The 22,869-nt window shown below is 34.2% G+C and overlaps 2 protein-coding genes across 7 annotated transcripts; both read right to left on the bottom strand.

Annotated features, from left to right (window-relative positions):
* Nucleotides 1–375: 375 nt before the first annotated feature.
* Nucleotides 376–13,032, bottom strand: LOC140805030 (apoptosis inhibitor 5-like protein API5). 3 transcript variants are annotated; one of them, XM_073161210.1, is made up of 17 exons: nucleotides 12,862–13,032; nucleotides 12,573–12,737; nucleotides 12,355–12,454; nucleotides 12,157–12,222; nucleotides 11,398–11,495; nucleotides 11,198–11,272; nucleotides 10,133–10,282; nucleotides 9,874–9,939; nucleotides 9,727–9,792; nucleotides 3,176–3,286; nucleotides 2,771–2,860; nucleotides 2,573–2,679; nucleotides 1,189–1,303; nucleotides 1,040–1,105; nucleotides 855–958; nucleotides 497–695; nucleotides 376–407 (listed from the first exon to the last, which is right to left on the bottom strand). In XM_073161210.1, exons 1-16 carry the CDS (start codon nucleotides 12,946–12,948, stop codon nucleotides 509–511), a joined length of 1,653 nt encoding a protein of 550 aa, XP_073017311.1. In that variant the 5' UTR covers nucleotides 12,949–13,032; the 3' UTR covers nucleotides 376–407; nucleotides 497–508. The 3 variants fall into 3 exon arrangements, with proteins under 3 accessions (XP_073017311.1, XP_073017310.1, XP_073017312.1); XM_073161209.1 differs by having other exon boundaries at nucleotides 376–695; XM_073161211.1 differs by lacking the exon at nucleotides 9,727–9,792 and having other exon boundaries at nucleotides 376–695.
* A 2,034-nt stretch (nucleotides 13,033–15,066) lies between these two features.
* Nucleotides 15,067–22,003, bottom strand: LOC140805708 (negative regulator of systemic acquired resistance SNI1-like). Of its 4 annotated transcripts, none has more exons than XM_073161992.1 (16): nucleotides 21,706–22,002; nucleotides 21,552–21,618; nucleotides 21,275–21,368; nucleotides 21,103–21,189; nucleotides 20,940–21,020; nucleotides 20,706–20,777; nucleotides 20,107–20,188; nucleotides 19,980–20,029; nucleotides 19,657–19,866; nucleotides 19,508–19,578; nucleotides 19,353–19,422; nucleotides 18,470–18,535; nucleotides 18,025–18,177; nucleotides 17,436–17,569; nucleotides 17,109–17,212; nucleotides 15,067–15,222 (listed from the first exon to the last, which is right to left on the bottom strand). In XM_073161992.1, the coding sequence occupies exons 1-15, from the start codon at nucleotides 21,824–21,826 to the stop codon at nucleotides 17,131–17,133; spliced, it is 1,440 nt and encodes a 479-aa protein (XP_073018093.1). In that variant the 5' UTR covers nucleotides 21,827–22,002; the 3' UTR covers nucleotides 15,067–15,222; nucleotides 17,109–17,130. The 4 variants fall into 4 exon arrangements, 3 of the variants coding, with proteins under 3 accessions (XP_073018093.1, XP_073018094.1, XP_073018092.1); XR_012112311.1 differs by having other exon boundaries at nucleotides 15,204–15,222; nucleotides 17,503–17,569; nucleotides 21,706–22,003; XM_073161993.1 differs by lacking the exon at nucleotides 15,067–15,222 and having other exon boundaries at nucleotides 16,969–17,212; nucleotides 17,503–17,569; nucleotides 21,706–22,003.
* Nucleotides 22,004–22,869: the final 866 nt, after the last annotated feature.

Consider the following 22,869-nt stretch of genomic DNA (forward strand, 5'->3'; position numbering starts at 1 on the left):
GAGACAATCTCACGGACCGTATTTTATAAGACGAATCTCTTATTTAAATCATCCATGAAAAAATATTACTTTTTATTATGAATATCGATAAAATTGACCCATTTCACAAATAAAGATTCGTGAGATCGTCTCACAAGAGACCTACTCTTCTCCAATTTACTTAAAGAATAAATAAAAAGACATTTTCTAAAACAAAAAAAAAATTAAAGTATTATATTCCACACATATATTACGTAAATCATGAAATCATGACATTGGAGCATTTGAAATACATATGCATGCAATTCATACTATTTAAAAGAAGTCTAGGACAATACATTTAATTAAACTCTTTTTCCTAAACTATGTTAAATCTTTTTCCTAAACTATTGACTGTTTTTCCCCCGACAATCTCCATACATGTTACTCTGCAAAAGCATGAACCTCAAATTAAGTAAACAGAAAATTCTACCATAATCGCTCGTATCAAAATTGCTCAAGAACATAAAAAACGCACAGCTGAATCAAGCTATCGGAATCCTCTGCCACTCCCACGGCCACCATGTCCCCTTCCTCTACTCCGAGCACCACTTCTCCCTACAAGATGCTGAAGACCCGCTGATCTTGAAAAGCTGTTCTGTGTACTCCCAGGTCCACGTCCCATTTTTGCAGGACTACTTCCAGCGCCATTCTGAGCACCAAGAGGACGCTTTCCTCTGAAGATAAAAATTGATGCAAATTATATTTAAGGTGAATTTGTTGACATACGTTTCCAATATTAGCAGAGATGAGATGTCAATTTCAGTTGGATTTTTAGCTGCAATTAAGATTAAAATATAATTGCTACAACCTAAATGAGCAGGTAAGAGTCATACCCGACAGTAGCAGAAGCAGTTGGTGGTAAAGGTTTCACTGCTTCTTTCCAAGATAATTTAACTCTCTTGTCTCCAATAAATGAGGGTGTCTTGGAATGAAGAGGCTAATTATGGAGGGAAAAACGAAATAATTACTCGTGAATAGTCACGCTCCAAATGGCAATACTTAATGTTATTTCACCAACCTGTGTCATAGCCAAAATATTGTTGCAAGTTCGTAACCCTGTCGTGGTGTTCTGCTTTTGGGTTTTCTGCATGGTTAACATAGATGTAAATTAATCAAATATCACGGTTAACAAGAAATATACAATGGTGGTCAGTAATGTGGACTCACAATTGTAGCCTTAGCCTCATCGGATACAGCAGCCCCCAATATTTTATTATGATCTGCCATTCCCTGAGTTAACTTCTTCATGGTTGCACGGACTAGATCTTCAACACAAATCAACCTGATGGATTCACCAAGTTTTTCTTCAAATACCGAAGCATGAAGACTTAGATAATGCACGAAAAATGAAACATAGGAAAGCCTCCATCCTAAGTAGCGTAACAGTATATGACACCAGATAAAGATAGGCCAACCTCCCCCTTCCATAACTTTTAGTCCGTGCATATGTTCATTGTCAGGGTAGATAACCAACAAGCCCTAGGGTTACCATAATCTATGGGAATATATCTCGATATAGCTTCCTCGACCATTCACATATATCTGCATACTTATCACTGATTCTCTACCTCTGAACCTATTGAACTTGGAACATGATTGAGGTTTGGCAATGTATTCCCCCAATTTCAGCAAGATCCACTCTAAGCATTCGAAGTCCACTTCCAGCTCATAAGTTGCACTTCTAGTTCTCTCCTTCAAACACACAGTTCGGCCCATCCTTACCCTACTGATTAGGAACAATTTCTCCTCTATTTTTACCTCACAAACTGACATGATTTTTCCCCGATGCGTCCCTCTGTTCATGACTGAAGTGGTGACGGAATTATTGTGAAGACCCCGATTCAAAGAAGAAAAGGTCGATTTCCAAAGAAGCGGTCATGAGGCGAAGCATTACTGAAGCTCGTGAAAAAATTTTGTTTGATCAGACCGCCGTCAGCGCCGGTGAATGGCAGAAGTGTGAACGAAAGTATTCAGATTTTGAAGTCGGTGAATGAACGCCGAACGGTGAAGAAATTTCTCTCACTGATTAAAGAAAAAGGTGAAGAAATAGAAAAACCAAATTTCCTGCAGCACGATTAAATTCTGACCTTTTATTTTAATGAACAAACTCATGAGTTCTCATCAACCCTGCGAAGGCATTTAGAGGGATTTACCAAGGGGATTCTTTCTTGACAAAGATGCGGTTCATGGTTATCGCAGCTGTCATTTTTCACATTTGGAGTACAAGAAATCATTGGCTATTTGAGAATGAGGAACAAAAAGTTGATGACATATTTAGGATTTTTGTTCATCATTGTATGAGGTTTTGAGTTATATATATCTGTTAGATATCATGTCAAGTGGTTAGTTGTTGGTTTCTTAACGCTCTTGTAAAACTCCTGGGCATGTCAAGTGTATTTGTACCCATATTTTTTACCTTAATGATGTGACCATTTCGTGTCCAAAAAAAGTACGATTTAAAAATACACATATTAGTCAATTTTTCACGAACACCACATTTCAATTAGGAGAAAATTATGTATAGAAAAAGTAATAAATCAAATAAACTCACCTCTCTGAGAAATCTTTGTACTGCTCAGAGAAGTCTTCTCCGATCCTATCTGAGGGTTGCCCAGTCACGATTTTGTAACCACATAAACTATTAGTAGCATTAGGTGCCTGTCCCAACCAAAAATGGAGGATGAGCAATGAACATGAAATGTGAAACACGAAATTAGTAAAAGATGTAAGGTCAAGGAATGTTAATGACCTTATGAGCTAAATGATGGAAGGTGTACAACAAGCACTCAACAGAAGTAAAGTTCATTTCTTCTCCTGCTTTTCTTAGAGGCATGGTCTTCTGAAACATCATAAAAATGCTGCATGAGGCATAATGCTATAATCTTCACGTCAGAAAAATACCCAAATAACTAAAGATTCAAGATTGCATTCTTGTGAATGAAAGAGAACATATGTTTCTATTCACGCACAGATTGAGAGAGACAGAAAACTGTTCCCCAGCGGCCAGCACAGTGAAAAAAAAGGATATGAAAGTAATCAATGTTAAGGTGGAGGTGGATGCGACAGATAAGTTTCTCTTTTAACCTTTTCATGTACAAATTGAACAGTCATAGCAACACCATAAAGAATGCGAAGTTCAGATTCTTGAGCTTGCCTTTAAGAGTTGAACAACAGATGGGAGAATATGTCTCGAGTCTTGCGGAGATGTCCAAGGTGAACCCTCAGCAAGGTTTTTAAGCAGGTCTACTTTTCGTTCATCAGGAAACTGGCAACAAGCAAAAAACAGTCATGTTCCTGACTCAGAGATCTAAAATGAAAGCACTATGTCTTGGCATTTTCAAGCAAGTCTAGCCACCAATAAGGAGCAGACAGCCAATATTAATTCACTGACATCTGAAGTCTTAAATCTGTGGCCTATGTAACTGCTCTTAAACACAAATAAACCTCCAACAAAATTAAACAAAAAAGACTGGGAAATTGTGGATTGTGATTGGATATGCAATCCTACAGACCACAGAAGCTCGTCTGGAAGACAAAATCTATTTGATTTCTTATCCTATAACATACAAACACAAATATAAAAAATCTAAACAATATCCACACCTACTCATAGTTCCCAAGGAATAAAAAACTTCGTATAAACTTGAGTATGAGGCAGACCTCGAGAACCACATTATCAAATGAGGTTTGTAAGTAATTTAGTGTTTAAATACCCCTTTTTTGAGGTAAGAAATATATTTTTTCTATATATAAGAAACGATATTTCATTAAGATAAATTTTAAAAGGCGGGAAAAACATCCGCTATTACGTAAAAGATAAAAAATGTCCTGATCCCATCATCAGCAACTACCAATCCCTAACCAAATCTGAAATCGATAAATACTTAAAATCTGAAAGCTTCCTAGTCCAAACTGCAGCCTTAAATCTGATATTTTCCCAACACTCGTGAGGCGACTACCACACTACAACAAGTACCACTTCTCTTGTCGAGATCACAATCAGTATTTAAAACAAATATATCACGCGTTGATCTCGGAGCAACCCACACAAAACCCAATTCATTCAGAGCTTTAGACCAGATTATATCCAAAATGGGCAAAAAGTTGGCAAGTTGGAAAAAGTCTTTTCTATCGAGGGGGGGATGACTCACTTTGATTAAAGCAGTCTTATGTGTCATGCCTTCATACTTTATGTCGTTATTCAGAGTCCCTAATCAGGTGGCACAAAAGATGGAAAAATAATGAGGAATTTTTTTTGGAATGGAACCAAAGGGTAAAACATTGTCATGTAATAGGTTGGGAACAAGTTTGCAAACCAAAGGACAAGGGTGGGCTCGGGTTGGGAAATATTGGCTTGAGAAACAGAGCACTTATTGAAAAATGGTGGTGGAAAGGTTCGGTGGAAAGGGGACTTTGTGGAAGAACGTAATTTTCAGTCTTTATGGTTTTCAAAATAATGGTTGGGACTTGGGGTTGGCGGGGAATTCGACTTTCAGAAGTCCATGGAAATGCATTTCTCGATCTTTCCCGGCTTTTCATCAGATAGTGAGGGGGGGTGTTCAGAGAGGGTAATATCATTCGTTTTTGGGAGGATGAGTGGGTGAGGGGTGTCCCGTTCAGAGACCGTTTTCCGTCATTATTTCATATTTCTTCTTTGACTAACAAACCTATCATTAGTTTCGTAGATGTCAGTAACAGCGGGGGGACCTCTTCAGTGCGTTGGGATTTACGTTTTCAAAGGCATTTAACCGAGATCGAAGAGAGGGAGTTTGCTATCATGTTAGGGGTCTTAGACACCGTTCGGGTTCAATGGGGTGTCGGGGATTTTAGAAGGTGGTTAGGGGACTCCTCGGGTTTGTTTTCTATTAGATCTTTCTATAGTTCTTTCTTCACAATTCAAAATTCCCAATCTTTTCCGTTTTGTCAAAATATTTGGAACGTACCTGTCCCTCGGAAGATTTAAGTTTTCTCGTGGATTGTGGCATTGGGGAAATTACAAACTTCTGATTATGTGCAAAGAAGGTGGCCTACTTGTGATCTGTGTCCACAATGGTGTTGCATGTGCAGAAAACATGAGGAGAATCAAGATCATTTGTTACTGCATAGTTCATTCTCTTATAACATTTGGACAAAGGTGCTACAAGAGTTGGGTTTTCAGTGGACATTACCGAAAATTGCAAAAGAAATGTTTACTATGGAACCGAGTTTGCATCAAGAGAAACAACACAAAAGATTCTGGTATATGATAATACACTGCACATTTTGGTCGATTTGGTTGGAAAGATATGCAAGAATTTTTGAAGATAAGCACGAGTCAATGGATGAGGTATGGGAAAAAATAAAATTCAGGGTTACCAGTTGGTCGGTTGTGCTGAAAGAGTATAAACATTTATGCATTTCGGAATTAGTTAGGGATTGGAAATATGTTTGGTCGTGAAGGCCATGTAATTTGGTTTTTCTTTTCGTGCGTGCGGATTGCTTATCCGCTTGTTGTAGACCTTATTAATAATTTAATAAATTAATGTTTCCTCCCAAAAAAAAAATGCAGAAGCGAATGAACTTTAGTCTCCTCCTCATCCTAGCAAAGGACACACCAATTCAGACAAAGTGCACACTGAAGCCATCTTTTTTTGCAACGTATCACAAGTCAGCAATTTTCCCATAGCCACGGTCCACGAGAATACTTGAACCTAATATGGGATCGATACTTTCCAAATAGATTGAAAGCAAAGGAAAATAGAAAGCTATTGATTGGGAAAAAAAGTCATAGGAGATTTAACAGAGAAAAACCCTGAAGAACCCCCCTTCCCAAACCCTGAGGTACGCGACACCCATATCCGTCCTAACATTGTCTAAGATCCCTAACAATGACCTCAACTCAATCACTTTGTCATCACTCAAATCCCTTCTGAAGTGTAGATCCCATGACAAAGAAGAATTAAAACGATGTCCATCGTCATGAATGAACCGAATAATGGGCTTGTTATGAAGCGAAAAAATCTGAAATAAAGTGGGTAAAGGTTTTTAAACGAAGAATCTCCCACCACTTATCCTCCCAAAATCTATTAATATTCCTCTTTTAACCATTGTCACTAAAAGATGAAAAGCTGGGTAAGGTCGAGGAATAAATTTCCAGGGGCTTCTGAAGGTTACATTCTTTGCTAAGCCCACATCACATCCATTATCTTGCATCTCCAATTTGCTCTTAATAACCTTTTTCTACAACGGCTCCATCTCCACAGAGCATCTCCACCACCATTTCCCAAAAGTGTCTTATTCATCAAAGAGATATTCCCAATACCCAAGCCTCTTCTATCTTTCGGTATGCAGAAATGTTCCAACGCGACCAAATGGCAATGTGAATATCCATCAGCTTCGTCCCATATAAAATATATCATTATCTTTTCCATTACCATCGCTACACCTTTTGGTACTTAACACTTCTGAAATCAGAGTTAATCAACCATCACTTTATAAAAATGTTATTTTCCAGCTCGTTAACTTCTTCGACATCTTACACACGACATCCTCCTAAAATTTTGTTTCTCAATACTTTCCCCCAAATAGAACCCCAAAATATTTAAACTCGACTTATGTACAGTTAATTCCCAACAATGCACTCTTTTCCGAATTGATCTTTATCTCAACATTTGACAAAATGAGTTCAAAATCTCCAAGAAAAACGCAAGTGATTGTCAGTCTTAACAAAGAACAAAGTATCATCCGCAAATTAAATATTTGATACCTCTACTTTCTCTCTACCAACTTCCAATCCTTGGACATCATTCGTCGTTGCCATAGCCTTATCCACCAATCTACCCAACACATTTAAATAACGAGATTGAACAGGAAGAGCGAAAGTGGGTTCCCTTGCGTCAGCCCTCTCTTCCCCTTGAATTTTCCCCCCGGCCTACTTAAATAATGAGATTGAACAGGAAGAGAGAAAGTGGGTCCCCTTGCGTCAGCCCTCACTTCCCCTTGAATTTTCTCCCCGGCCTACCATTTATAAAGACCGAAAAAGAAACAAACGTCATGCATCCCTTCATCCACTTTCTCCATCTCTCCCCAAATCATTTCTGTTGTAAAAAAAATTCCAAAAATCTCCCGTCCTCATTATCATAGGCATTCTCCATATCTAAAAACACCCACTATTTCTTCTTTTTATATATCATCTCCTCCACCACTTCATTGGCTATAAGACAACGATCAAGAATTTGTATGCCTTCAACAAATATACATTGATTCTCTGCTATTGTTGTACTCAAAACTTTCTTCGATTTTCTCGATAAAATTTAAGCAATAACCTTATACAGACTCGTTATCTAATTGATAGGCCTAAAGTTCTTAACCTTAATTGCATCTTGTTTCTTCGAGATTAGACATATGTACGTCTCACTGGTTATTCCATTTACAACACCTCCCTCAAAAAAATCATGGAACACTTTCATCAATTTTCCTTCGACCGTATCCCAATATTCTTGATAAAATGCCATTGTAAAACCATCTGGACCTGGCCTTCGATCAATCACTCTCGAACACTGCCTTTTAGATCTCCTCCTCTGAAAACGGTATGTCCAAATCCTCTCCAGCCTTACCATGAATAGGACTCCAATCCACTTCATCAATGTTCAACCCTCCCCGTCAAATTTTCTGTAAAGATTACTGAAGAAACTTATTATTGAGTCTTTGTTGTACCTCTCATCTAAAACCACCGGCCCATCCTTCAATTCCAACTTATTTATCAACAGCCTACATCTTCGGTAATTCAATAATGAGTGAAAAAATATTGAAATTTGGTCACCGTCCCTCAGCCACTCCACTTTTACTTTTTGACTATCAATCTAATTCTTTCTAAACATCAACTCTTCCAATTCACTCCTCGTTTCCCTTCTTTCCTTTGTTAAACCAACTGTCTAATTACTCTCCATCTCACGCTCGTCCGACTTTCTTATTTAGTTTTCTAACTCCGCATGTCTCACGTTCATATCCCCAAAAACCTCTTTATTCCATTTATTTACGTCACTTTTATTCTTTGAAGTTTCTTCGTGAATTTGTACCCTTCCCACCCCAGGCAATCTGTAATGCTCCACAAAGATGCTAATGAAGATTTAAAGTTTTTGTGTTTCACCCATGCATTCTCAAATCTGGACGGAGACGGTCCTCATTTTACCTTTGAAGTGTCTAACATAATTGGAAAGTGATCTGAAGAAATTCAAAGTAGAACTGTCTGTCCGAAAATAGGGAAAATATTCATCCGACCCCCTAAGAACAAATACTTATCTAATCTACAACAAATAGGTGTAACCCTTAGGTTAGACCAAGTGTATTTATCATCCAATAAAGGTGGATCACGCAACTCCTATTCCTTAAATCAATTTATCAAAACACAACATGTTTGTGATTATGGATGAGCTATTCAACTTTTTACTCAAAGTTCTTACGACATTAAAATCCTTTCCCAAATACCACTTGTCACCGCAAATTGCGCTCAACCCCATCAATTTATCCCAAAATAATTCTCTTTCCCTTGGCTTACATGCACCATAAATTGTTGAAAACCACCATCTGATGTCACCACATTTCAATTTCGATCGAAATCGAGAACTCCCCAATCAAATTCTCCTTGACCTAGACCACTCTCAGGTCCCATAGGCCATATCACCAAAATTTCTCCAGACCTTCCTACAACCAATAAAAAAACTCATTCAATAAATCTCGTTTTCCACAGACTTGCAACAAATTGACAATCCACCGACTCTTTTTGACTTCTAATAACACCACTATGTTCGGTCTTCTCTTGCACAACACTGTACGAATTAACCCCCTTCGTCTGCAAACCCCCCCCCCCTTCCCTTCCATTCTCTTCCCCAAAAAAAAATGTTCCAAGAGCAAATCTTCATAAAATCACTACAGAGACCCCATGAGACGATCCTTTCTCATAATTCACCCCACACTTCAGCTCTTGACTGACTCTCCCCTTCCGCACCCACTTCTACTAATTGCACTCCAGACTCCTTTACCTCATCCTGATGCCTACTCCCCAGCACCTCCCTTCTGAAATTTTCACCCTCCTTACCTGGCTCAACATCCAACAACGGTTGCTCTCCCCCACCTAGTATCCCTCTAGACAGCCCCAGAACAGACCTAGTTAAGATCAAATAAGCAAAATTGATAAAAACATATGAACACTCTCAAAATGGACTCAAGCACAATAAACATCCATTTAAAATTGTACAAATGAATAAGAATAAAAATTCTACCAAGATTTAACAGATTCTTGAATACCTAAGTTTCTCAAAAGCATACAGGAGCAATCCCGCTGCTTAATTTTCCCAATTTTCAAACGCTCTTGATATACTTAAACAGTGGAATGTTTCTCCATTCAAATACATAAAATAATATTACAGGTAAAATGTCACTGTCTAAATTTCTCAAATTCCCAGCAGTATTATTATTGATACTCAAACATTCTATAACATTTCGACTTTAGCCATGCTCATACGACATAAAATCTACCCTAAATGTCTGGAATTTTGCATGCTGAAAAGGCAACAGCTACATATTATATGACTCGTTCTTTTCCTTTCATCCATAAATGTGTGTTCTTGTTGCAAATGCAAGTCATTCTCGATTCCAATGAAATAAAAGTTCACTAAAACAACAAGTCCTTCCATAAAAGCACACAGCGCAGTTGAAAATGTTAACCTTATCAAAAACAGGAAACATGTGTTTGTTCAAGTAGTTGAAAAACTTGCTGTTGGATGCACCCCTCTGTAAAAAAAGTATGAGTTACACAACAAACATCATAAAATAACATCTAAGAAAGAGGGCCCATGAGGAAAAGCTATGAACCTCAAAAAATGGAAGAGCCATAAACAGACAGGAAATCATTCTATCATTGTGATCTCCATCTGCAACCTGCACATCAGAAGATTCCGACAATTGAGCAGAGTATAAACTGGGATTTGGAGGTGGATTTTTTTTCACAAACTGATAGTTCACAACAATTTGGAATCAGCACCAAACTCCAACAAGATGTGCATACATTAACAAAAGAGTGGACGAAAACAGCTATTAATATCTTTAATCATATCTCCAGAGAAATACTCACATTGAATTGTGCATCAAGATCAGCTTGGCCTTCAATTATTTCAATAAGTTCTTGTACCCGCTCCGGGGGAGCTTTCTCGCCAAACATGGTCAACGTTTTCAAAAAATCCATAAACATCTTAAATTCAGCTCCTGTCACATCTTGTAGACTCTGCAATTTAATTCCACCAAAAATGCATATTCTTGAACAATCACATCCGTTAAGAACTGCTTTTTACTTAGGTTTTTTAGCAATGATATGGGATTCGTTGATGTTAAGCTAAAAAAATTGAAAACAGGGTAAAAATTGTAGTGGCGTGTCAATGTGTGTTAAAAAGATGTTAATTTTTTTTTTTTATAAGAGACGAAATGTTAAAAAGATGTTAATTGGGACATGCACTTTTCATAATATCCAATTGAGACAGGAGTATTGCATCTATTGTCAAATAAATGCACGCTTAAAGGACGTGCACACTTCATCAATTTTAAGGTACTTTTGACCTATTGCAGACTTAAAAATAATAGAATAGAAAAGCGTAAAGACTCTTAAGTGACTATCTTGCTTCAAGTCATCACCGGTGTATTTTCTCCACTTTCTTCCCTGTTTTCTCTCCAATGTTTCCCTGAAAGTTTTCCCCCACTCACTGTAGTATCACCATCCAACCATGAACTACCATTGACATTGTTTTCCATCCTTTCCATAAACCATCATGATCACAATCTTTTGTATTTACATTTTGTACTTCTTGAACTAAGTTTCATGTTCATAGACCGAAGGTAATGGCATTAGATTGCCAGTTCAGTTGGCTGACAATTGACACTTTGATCAAGGTAATTTCACCAATACCCATAAAACTGGTGGAATTTGGGGTGGATTGTACCAGTCATGCAACGAATGCAAGAAACCCAACAATTGTATACCAATTAAGATATCATGAAAAGCATGTCTACCAAAAATGACACTTTTTGGAACATATGGGTAAAAAATATTTTTTACCCAAAAATTTTTTTTACCCAAAAAATAGAAAACCTTATCAGATATCAATACCAAGGATGGAAGATATGCAAAAGGAGAAATGTAAACGACCTTTTTAATCAGATCAGTAATGTGCCTCTCCATTTGCTCAGCTGGCCTCAAGAGCTCAGCTTTGAGTGGGAACACCTGAATAATAGATTATGATGGAAGAAAATTCCAAAGCACTACAAATCATTTACTTCAAAAGACCAAAATGGAGAGAGACGTTCAACACAAGATTAGCCATGTCATCCAAGTATGTAGCTTCTCACCTTGTCTTTAATAAAAATTAGGGTCCTCTCACGAAGATTTTCATCTGTTATCTGCTCATCAACACTCTCAATGTGCTTAAATAGGGCTGTCAAAGAAGCTGCAAGAAGAACAAAAGAGTATTATGATCTCTCAATGATTTCAGACAAAAACAAAGTAGTAAGACCACGAAAGAGAACCGGCATAAATCCTCCCCTTTTATAAATCTACAAAGAATAAAAAGAAATGAGATGAAAAGGTTAAACAGCAAAAAATCTAAATTTTAGTTGATTATGTAGTAAAATTGAGTTTGTACAGTTTTCAGCGTGAAAAGGAAAATCAGAGAATGAATAGCCAATTTCAATTAACTATCAAGCTATCATGATGATCATCAGTTCAATTCAAGTGTCAATATATGGTGATGGTCATGGCTAACATATTCCATTATGCCAAGCAGAATGATAGATCACAACCTTAAATGATCACACACTTGTTCTAGAAGCATTTAGGCCCTTGTCTTCCAATGGGAACCCTGGTACCTTATGCTTGCTAGTTGTCAAGCTGGTTAGTTATACAAATCAAAACTATAGTTATAACCACAAAGTATACAATGAATTCAAGAAATAGTCTAGCACTAAGCCAACCTCACGGGTTGGGTGCAACACCTGCAAGATACTATAGTACTGTTCATTCTTACTAAATCCTTGTGCAGTTGTGCCAATAATATATAAAGTGAAAATACGCACCGGACACTCATATATTTCAAATATTAATAGAATTACCTTTAACATCCTGCCTCAGTAAGGATAAAAGAGCTTTATTTACTGCATCACGCTCCACATTTTCCTCTAAAACCATCATGAAGACAAAAGGTTATATAAAAAACAGCGCATTTCTTCACTTCTAGTGGCAGCGTATTTGTAACATTAAGTGCATGACAAATTTCACGTCAGTATTAGATACTCAAGAGAACTTCATACCAGCAGTGAGGAGTTGGGCAAGAATGTCGACGATTTTAGAAAGATGCTCGGGTGTATCTTTGCAGAAAAGTGGAAGCCCTCGAATAGCTTGCACCCGAATCTGAAAATGCGGTAATTAGAAACGACAAAATTTGGCTAATACGGACTAACAATTTCAGGTTTATACACATAGTTGAACTCTTTGGCACAATTAATTAACATTAAAGGAAAAAGCTAACCCCAAGTTCTTCCGCTTCACACAAGTCAAGATGCGCATCGACAGCATTAACAGAGAGGCCAGGGAAATACTTAAAAAATCTCGGAATCAGCTGCGCAGCTAATTGCCTCGCCTTAACGTTACTGCTTTTCGCGGCCTTTATTATGTTCTCGTAATCCTCGGCGTGCTGCTCAGAAACCACAAATTGTACAATTAAAACCTAATCCTCCAAATACCTCAAATTTTGAACTTCAATTAAGAACCAAGAACCGCAGAATCCAAAAACACTAAAAGTGTAGAAACTTTTGAACCTGAAACTTGTCTTTGACCTCATTGAGACGTTCTCCATACTCATAAAGCTTCTCAATGTCTTTCGCATCGTCGGAGGCTTCTGCCATAGCAGTCAGTGTAACGTTTGAGAATAGAGCGACAGCCTGGCTGGCTATAATTACACGATGGTACGTACAATAAAAAATTAAATAAAAAAAAGGGAAAAAAAAAACTCAAAGCAAGACTTTACGACTTGGTTTCATCCACCAAACTATATTGACTTATGTTACATAAAAAGTTAATTTTAAGATCTCAAACTTAATAAGATGGTATAATTAAATATCCATTCACTTATTACAAAATTAAATTTTATTTTAAATAATTTACAATTTATTCTATCCATATTTTAACCTACATAAAATTTAAAAAATTGGGAAAATCATCTCAATCATTAGTTGGTGGACAAGATACTTTTGACTACCCAAATAACCCCGGTTTATCAGTAATCTTCAAAATCAAATAACATATTATAAGAATACAGCAAATTTTTATATTAATAATGAAAAATCATCTACTTAAATAAATATTTTAATTAATTATCAATAATCATAATAGAAAGCATTTTTAAAATTATTAATTCAATTTTATATCTATAATTTTTCTATAAAAAATATTTTACATAAAAACTAATCTATACATACATAACATGGTCACAAATTACTAGTTTAAAAGAAAATTTGAGAATGTAATCATACAAAATCCAACAACTTAGATTCACTGGTATAACAGCTCAACCCATAGACACTCACATCAGTACAACCCTTCATGTTGACTTATCGCTTAGTATGAGGCTATGCATTATCACTCTTGGTTAACAACAGCTAACTTTTATACTAATGATAAATATTTGAAATCCTAACAAAACTGCTCATAATTCAAAATTTTTGCATCCCTTATTGTTATTATTATTATTGTAATAATTATAATTATTATTTTTGTCCTAGTAAATACTTCAAATGGCAACTCTGGAATTTATGCAATCCTATAGGCTGTGCGACGAAGATAATTGGCAAAAACATTCTATCATTATAAATTACAGTAGCTGTAAGCCTGTAAGTTTAATTTTTGAAAAAAACAAAATAATGTTTAGTTATCATCTATTGTGTTTTTAAAAATACTTAGAATTTTGATGCCCCGATCGATATATCATATATACCATTCATGCATAATTCATCTATAATAATACGAGTCAAAGGTTCTTATAATAATTATAACCGAAACCAATAACATGCAAAGAGTGTGTGTGTGTGTGTGTACAGTACTATGATCACGGTAAGAGTGCACTTGACAAGTTAGATCTCAATCTAAGTGGTTCAGGACATCTCCCTTCCAAGGAGGCGACGGAGATTCGAATTCCCTTATGTATCGTTTGGTTCGTATGATAGGATAAATAAATGATATATAATAAAAATGATTATAAAATAAAAAATAAAAATAAATAACACATTATGATAAATTATATAATATTTGACATGATTTTAACTTTTTGATTATTTTTATTAATTATATTATGATTACTAAAATGTCATCATCGTATATTAATTAATAATATAGATTGAATAAATAAATAAAATTTCTAGAATTAATTTGTTTAAAAAATTATAAATAAAATTAAAATATTATATTAATTATTAAATTTTCATTAATTTCAATTTCCAAAACAACTAAAAAATCGATTAACATTATAGAAAATAATTAAAATTTTATAATAACATAAATATGCATTTATTGTGAAAATTAAAATAGTAATACAAATTTGAATATTAAATCATGGTTAATAACAATTATACCATATAGCAGAAAAAACTCTCGTTTGCGGTTTGTCTAATATGATAATAATTAAAATATGATCAATAATAATTAAATTATTTATAATATTAGTCAAATTAAAAATTATATTTAAATATTATTAAATTTGTTGAATTTATAATTATTTTAAACTTTAGGATATTAATGAAAAATTTAAATTAATCAAACATCATCTCTTCTTCCCCAAAAGATTATATAACCATCAATAAGAGGATAATATTGCATACAGTGCGGGTCGGGTGAGGACTGAACAGACTTATCAAAATCTTAATCATGCACACCAAACACATGATAAGTGAAAGATTAAAAATCAATCACTCATTATCATGCACACCAAATAATACTTTAACGTGTGGTATGACAAAAGAAATTATTGTAGACTACCGATAAAGAGTAAAATTATTCTTTCTGGTTGATGCCCCAATGATTAATGGGGTCGGGGTCAATGGATATACATACATAAGCATACAACAATCCTTACCAGCCTCCGAATGTTAGTAGGTCAGGTCGACAGGGAGCAAAACAAAGTTTATCTGCATCAAGCAATTTCGAAAACATTTTGCTATGAAAACTAGTAAATTATTACAAATTAATAAAAACGAATCAAAAACTATTAGTAAACTTTAGTTTTTAAACTAAACTAGTATTTAATCCGTGCGATGCACGGGATGATATTATTAAACATTAGTAGAAAAATGAATAGATATTTAAATTGAAGAAAATAATATAATTATAAAAAAATAAAAATAAAAACTATTTTTTCGCTAATTTTAAAAGACTTTCTTAAATACAATGCATGTCGATTAATTTTTTTGCTAATAATCACTATCATATATCAAAATTTTAGATTGTGTTAACCTAAGACAACCACCAACCTTAATACGTATTTAATTCTTTAATTTTCGAGAAGCTATATATTATTATTTTTTAACATGTGAAAAAATTATTTTTAAATTACATTCAATAAAATTAATGAGAAATATTTTTTTAAAAAATTCACTAATTTCGTCTAAATCCATATTCACAAACAATTTTGGGAAATGGAACGTGTTTGACACATTTGAATGAAAACAATAATTGTTTCATCGATATCTTTATCCAAATGGATTGTTATTTTATATACAAAATCTCTTTATAATATACGCAACAGCCTATTATTACGAAAGAAAAATGAAATATATGATCATAAGTAAATTATGTATAAATCCGAAAAGTTATTTTATTAAAATTTACTATGTGCATTCTAAAACAATGTCAATAAATTTGATAAAGTATCTTCTAATAAGATGCATACTTTTTTTTAGAATTGGTTTAATCATTTTCATTACGGAACATTTTATACTATCATGTATACATGAACTTTATAATATAGAAGAAAATTATCACATTAGTAATACGTAATAATTAATTTTTTTAGAAATAGAAGATAATATTTTTTACTTCTCGATCATGAAATACAGATTTCAGACTTAATGTCTCGTTGTTTTCATATGTAGGTAGTTAGTTCATAACAACGAACAAATCTAAATTTAAACATTACATTTTGGAAGGATTCAACTCATATATGGTGCTGAAAAAATGAGTTATTTCAGAATTCAATTTTAGAGTAGATAAATTTAGTAAGATAAATAGAATAAAATTGGTTTCTAATATAATATGCAATATTGCATTATTTATAATTTATAATTCAAATAAGGCATCACAATGGACAAAAATTATATATTGGATGCTTTTGACAGAATTATACCTTACATTTAACTCTTTCAAATTATGGAAATCTCGAATTGCATGCATTGTGTGTCAAACATTTCTGATTATTGATGGTAATATATATGTTTATTGAGAGTAATTTAATATCCATTTGAAACTCTTTTAATCTATCTCTTTTAATTTTTTTGTGCTCTCTTATTTGAATTTTAAATAAGACAGTTCAAGATATACAATATACATATGGCTTTGGAAGAAAATTACAATGCATTAATTCTTTCAAATTAAGGTAATTTCGAAATAATATGCATTTGGGATAAAAAAAAATTATGATTATTAAATGATAATTGAAAAACCTTGTTATAATGATAACTTAACACTCAATCAATTTTATTTTTAAAAAAATTAAATAAACTAATTAAATATTTTATTTCTTTTTTAGTAAGTATATATACATATATATATATATATATAGATATAAATGTTTTAATCGGATTTTGTTGAGAACTCGATTAAAAACAGATAAACCTAAGTAATTATTTTCATCCTATTAAAAACAGGATAACCTATAACCTATCAACTTTTACTAACTATAGAAAGTCCACTGGCAGTTTCCTCACAAGCAAAAAATTGTATATGCTTAGAATATAGATAGATTTTGTTCACAGCCAATTATAGAGCAAAATTAATGAAAAAACAAAACAGAAATTACCGATAACAAATCTTGCTAATATTTAGAGACCCTGTGATTTTGTTGAGAGGATGGTCGCAGCAGTAAACAGCACTTCTTTACCGATAAAGTTTAACTCCAAACTCCTGTAAGATTATATTTTTTCGCAAATTAATAGAACTTGAAACAATATGAGCTGACTTGATATCTGTACAGGTCCAACAATCCAACAGGAAGATAATATGATGCAATAAATTATTAACTTAACACGACTAGTGATATCATAAAGGTATTCCGAGAAACCCATGAAATATAAACAAAGACAAAAAGTATAGGAGCTGAAGCACATCTGATCAGGTTGAATCTTACCGATCTTCTCTTTTAAGACACATAAAAGCAGATATTAAGCTATTGCAGATTTTCACTGAGGACATACTCTGGATATCTTCTGGGGAAACAGCACTACCATCAGAGGCACACTTAAGTTGTAGCGCTAAATATGCCTGAAAATAGTGCAATACGCAGTCATTTAAAATACACATCGGCGTTGCAACTCTTTTACACCCTTCAATACAACACAGAGGTGACAAACTTTAACATAACTCAGGCAAGAAAATAAGTTTATATAGGATTCTCATTTTATCTCATTTATTTATGGATTATTCGAACAATTACATTGTAGGACCGAGTGTTTGCTGCTTTAACAAAAGTTATAGTTGTTGCTAACGATACAAATCTAATCTTTCAAACTGCACAGTAGCTCAAAGACCCCGTTTCGATTGTTCTACCAAACGGAGATAATTATTATACTCCAACATACATGGAAATGACTAATGGGACATTACAGCTCTAGTTGCACATGCAGCCCATCATCTTAATTAGATAAAATGATCAATCTATTCAGGAGTTGAAAATCAGAAGTGTAGAATATACTGCCATATAAGAGAGGAGTTATTACCTGAAAAGCATGTGCCAAGAGTAACTGAACAACCTCTGTGCAAATTTTTTTAATGATACTCCTTGTGTTATTACTGTTTGCCAGATACTTCAAAATTCCATCAAACGTCTCATCATTGACTGGACCATTTGACCTCCTAGTTTGGACAGAAGACTGCAACAAATCATACAAGGAAGTATGCAGTTAGACCTTGTTTGAGGACTTATCGCCAAGAATGGAGTTGATACTATTACTCGAATCTCTATAAATAATTTACTCTTTAATAGTAGTTATCAACATTCATTTACTTGCTTTAATATTGTTTTCTTAATCGATCAAAAAACTTCTGCACTCCTAACTCAGTTTAGCAAAATCATTTTAAAAATGATAAAAAGAAGCCAAAAAACCTAATTTACCCCACTTTTAAGTTCTTACACAAACCAATAGCACATATTAGTCGGCTTACCTTTGGAATGTACTTCTGGAAATATTGTATGATAATTTTAAGCTTCCATTTCGGTTCATCAAATACCTGCAAACATTTGAAAGTAAAATTCCAATATATTCATTATTCCAAAACCAAGTCACTATTTGATATCCACTAGATTTTTACCACTACAAAGATAAGAAAATAATTAAAAGCGAAAGCCCGGAACCATTTGTTATTATTTTCATTGATAGAGTAAGAAAACAAAATAAAGATTTATGACATGACCAGGAAGATGATAAGAGTTCTTTCTAGCTCCAATTTTTGTAGCACAAAACTAAATATTTAAATCAAATTTGAGGATAAAAGGCACATTTGAGCTTATGCAGCTCAAATACATAATTTTAAACATATAAGCAGACTAAATAGGATGTCGATGTAAGTCAGCTACAAAACTTCTCATAGGATTTTAAATTGCCCCAAGTCTAAAATCGTGCAACAATAAGCTCTGTATCAGGTATTAGCTCAAGCCATAATATCTAACAAGATCTACTTTTGCCAAGTGCACTGTTAGGGACTTGGCTGTATTGGGCCTTAATAAAATGTGCCAAAGTCATAGGCTAGTTAGTAAGAGAATTCTAGAAGTATTAACTTGGGGAAAAGGAAAAGAGAATATAAGAGGAAGTTGGTTTGAGTGGGGAAGAGAGTTATTTTTTTATCTGTTGAGTGGATTCAGCAGCTTTGACTAAGGAAAATACTAGCATTTGGCTAGGGTTGTACAGAGAGTTTATCTCTTGGAATATTTACATTTTGTTTGCAATACAATATCATTTCTTAAATTGTGGTTGCAACATGCACCAGTGGCAAATTGAACTTCTCTAATGGATGTGTGAACTAAAGCGGGTGGTGAGGGAGAGATCACCTGAAGAAAGGAGCACCGGATGTCATTGTCATAAATAAGTTCATCTAAAATGATCTCCACGACAGGAGTCCTGCACTACGCCCAAAATTAAGATGTACCCCGTGTCTATAAAACTTCAGCAAAAATAGGTTTAAAATAATCAACAAAATTTGTACCTAACACCATCAGCCCTGGTGGTAAGCCCTTGCATATCAGCACTGCTGCGTGATGAATCCAACTCCATGACCTGTATATATGAAGTGTGTTCAATAAAAGATTAGTTTCCCATCCAACCACGTCTAGAATGAGAAGTTTAAAAATTCACCATCAAGAAAAATTTATTCAGGGCAGCACATGTGGACTTTTTTGCTTCAGGCAATGCTAATGCCGCGGCTGTCTTGCTTTCTTGTGATGATTCCATTGAAGAACTCTCGTGGTATCTCAAATCTTCAAACGACATGGCCTCTCGAGACAAGACATGCATGAGCGACAAGCAGTCCTTTATTAAACTTTTGTACAGAATTTTCCTTGACCCCTGCAATAAGATTTGTATTAAACAGTCTAAAGAAAAGCAAAAACGTCTCTGACCACTTACTACAACTAAATATCACGTAATTCATATCTACATCAAGACCATGGATTGCATACCAGAAGCATGTTCACAAGTGACTCCCTCAAAAAGGTCCAGTTCAGTTCTTCTGCTAATCGCAAACAATAAATGTGGAATTTATATGAACTTCTATGAAATAAAATAGGAAAACAAAGAATAACTTACCTTTAAATGCACAATTTCGAGGTAGAAAATCTCCTTCAAGGAATATGATGAGATACTGAAGCAGTAGCATATTCTTCAGGTACTAGAATCAGAACAATTCAATTGGTGATCGATACACGCACAATTTTTCTACTGCATTCATTATTAGAAAAAAAAAATGTCCCCTCCCCCCACACAAAAAAATCAAATAAATAAATAAATAGAAGTTTCAAAACAATGGAGGACTATAAGACTTGACAATCATCATTGACATCTGAAAAATAAGTACAAATGGAAAACTTGCATTAGCTGACGTATGAACTAACAGGAACTAACAGGGAAGATGGAATTGAGAAAAGCCATGGGTTGCTCTAGTAACACCATGCAGATAAAATCTCAGTAATTGAAGCAGGGAGAATTCCAAAGTATATGAGACCAATGCCAGAGAGATGATCAGAAGCACTAAAGAGATTGCGCAGACACCAGGCAATAAATGTCAACGGCTTTATATTATCATATTTATAGATTTTCTACTTCACACATTAACAACCTTTGAGAATGAAAGAAGAATACCCCAGTGTCAGCTATCTTTAAAAGTTATTTTCCCAAAAGTCACTAACCATAAGTTCCATTACTTCAGATTTTCTCACTTTATCCACTGTAGCAACTTCTTGTATCAGAGAATGAAAACCCTGAAATTGACAATTGATATTTTACTAGCTTCAAGAATTGCAAAATTAAGCTATTGCGATGGAATGTCACCAAAATAAATATAGACGTGAAGAAGTTTGTTTCCCTCCTTAACAATAAGACGTTTAAAAAACAGCATCAGAGAGACGAACAAATTTACACACCAAGGAGTCCACTGACCCTCTTGAGGGTTTGTTGGCTTCATTATTGTAAGGGTCCAACCCAAAAGTAAATGGCAGCCACGCCTGGTATAAAGTATCTTCCTTTAAAGCAGATTGTAATTTACAACAAAATAATCGGTTCATGAATCATAGTGTAATTAATTACCTCTTGAACTACAGATAATTTGAAAAGATTGTTTGAAGATGAAGATGATTCTGACTGTACTTTCGACAAGAAAACCCGAGGAAAATGCTACATCAAAAAGATCATTAAACCAAATGCAAATAAACAGAATATAGGAAACTAGGAATAAAAAAAAAAGTGAAAAAAACACCACCTTATGCAATTCAATGAGAAGCTGGTAACTTTCCATTATTAGATCTAGTGAATCCACGTCCTTTAGAATATGAAATATTGCCTCGAACATTTTCCTGTTCACCAAAATGAAAAATAAGCCAGTGGATGCATGTAGTAAATTCATAAATTATCAATCTATCTTCTCTCTTTTCTCTGTGCGTATTTCACCATTTCCCCAAAAGAGCTGTATAATACACAAACATGCGAATCAACTTCTCGCTAGAGACTAAACTTCATGAGAATTCCCCATCAAATACCTGGTAGGCGCGCTTCCATTATCAGAGAGAAGAGAAGCAGTCCGAACAGCTTCAAGAAAAGCAAGCCCTAACCAAGAAAAAATAGTCAAAACCCCAACGGAAAAAGACGATCAGAATCTTAACAAGAAAGAAAGAAAGAAAGGAAAAAACGCACTGTCATCCTTGATGTGATGACAGAATTTGGAGCGACTGAAACCGGAGTTGTCGAGCATGGCCATAGTGTTCTCTTCCATTCCTCCGTACGCCCCTTCGCCAGCAATCCTTCGCATCTCCATATCCCAATTTCCAGAGATTCTCAGAATTGAATCCTTAACAGAGGGTGAGAGTGGCCGTACAAGGATTGTTGTGCTTCATTTATCGTTGGTACGAAACCCAGTTTGTTGTGTAATTTTCCCGCCATGGCTACTCGAAACATTTCTGAGGTGGAACTGTTGAAGTAGAGCTGCCGAAATTGGGTATTTTTCTGAATTATTTTTAAAATATAATAATAATCTTCTATATTATATTTCAAATATATTTAAGACAATTTTTTTACCACATCTATTTTTAAGTGTTTTAAATTTTATCTTAAGAATATGTTTTCTTATATTTTATAAATTATATTATATTGTTCTATGCCTTTTTTCGTTTACCTTTTCTGTTGTTCTTAAATGTTAGAGTGGATTTCATGTGAGACTGTCTCACGGATCATAATATGTGAGACGGGTCCACCCTACTCATATTCACAATAAAAAGTAATACTTTTATCATAAAAAGTAATACTTTTTCATGGGTGACCCAAATAAGAGATCTGTCTCACAAGTACTACCCGTGAGACCGTCTCACGCAAGTTTTGCCTAAATGTTATATATTTGAGTTTTGGAGATATAACAAGTAAATTTATCGTGATTTATGAATTCAAATATCTTGAAAATCCAAATTTATAGTTTTTTTTAAAGAAAATAAACTTAAATTTTAGAGTAGGTCTTTTGTGAGACAGTCTCATGAATTTTTAGATGTGAGACGAGTTAACCCTACCAATATTCACAATAAAAAGCAATATTCTTAACATAAAAAGTAATATTTTTTCATGGATAACCCAAATAAAAGATACATCTAACAAAATACGATCCATGAGACCGTCTCTCACAAATTTTTGTCTAAATTTTATCCTTTTTTTACTACAAATGTTTATTATTTTGACCAAATAAGTGAGCCTTATATTGTTAGTGTTGCAGAACTTACAAGACTCGTGGTTTTTAATTAATTTTTAATCATTTAGTAAATCACTTTTTTATATATTTAACAATCATTTAACATAAAAAAAAATGATTTTTGA

Source organism: Primulina eburnea, chromosome 11 (genome assembly GCF_022965805.1).
Source record: "Primulina eburnea isolate SZY01 chromosome 11, ASM2296580v1, whole genome shotgun sequence".
In the NCBI taxonomy this organism is placed as follows: domain Eukaryota; kingdom Viridiplantae; phylum Streptophyta; class Magnoliopsida; order Lamiales; family Gesneriaceae; genus Primulina; species Primulina eburnea.

What these genes read in the sequence shown, in the direction of transcription:
- LOC140805030 (XM_073161210.1), bottom strand. Translation starts at nt 12,948, where the DNA reads ATGGCAGAAGCCTCCGACGATGCGAAAGACATTGAGAAGCTTTATGAG. An exon ending in TAATTTTTATTAAAGACAAG is followed by an intron (nt 11,273 to 11,397) that starts GTGAGAAGCTAC and finishes TCTATTATTCAG; the next exon opens with GTGTTCCCACTCAAAGCTGA. An exon ending in TGGCTCTTCCATTTTTTGAG is followed by an intron (nt 9,793 to 9,873) that starts GTTCATAGCTTT and finishes CTTTTTTTACAG; the next exon opens with AGGGGTGCATCCAACAGCAA.
- LOC140805708 (XM_073161992.1), bottom strand. Translation starts at nt 21,826, where the DNA reads ATGGAGATGCGAAGGATTGCTGGCGAAGGGGCGTACGGAGGAATGGAA. An exon ending in TTCTCATTGAATTGCATAAG is followed by an intron (nt 21,190 to 21,274) that starts GTGGTGTTTTTT and finishes TTTTTGATGTAG; the next exon opens with CATTTTCCTCGGGTTTTCTT. An exon ending in AATTATCTGTAGTTCAAGAG is followed by an intron (nt 21,021 to 21,102) that starts GTAATTAATTAC and finishes ACTTTATACCAG; the next exon opens with GCGTGGCTGCCATTTACTTT.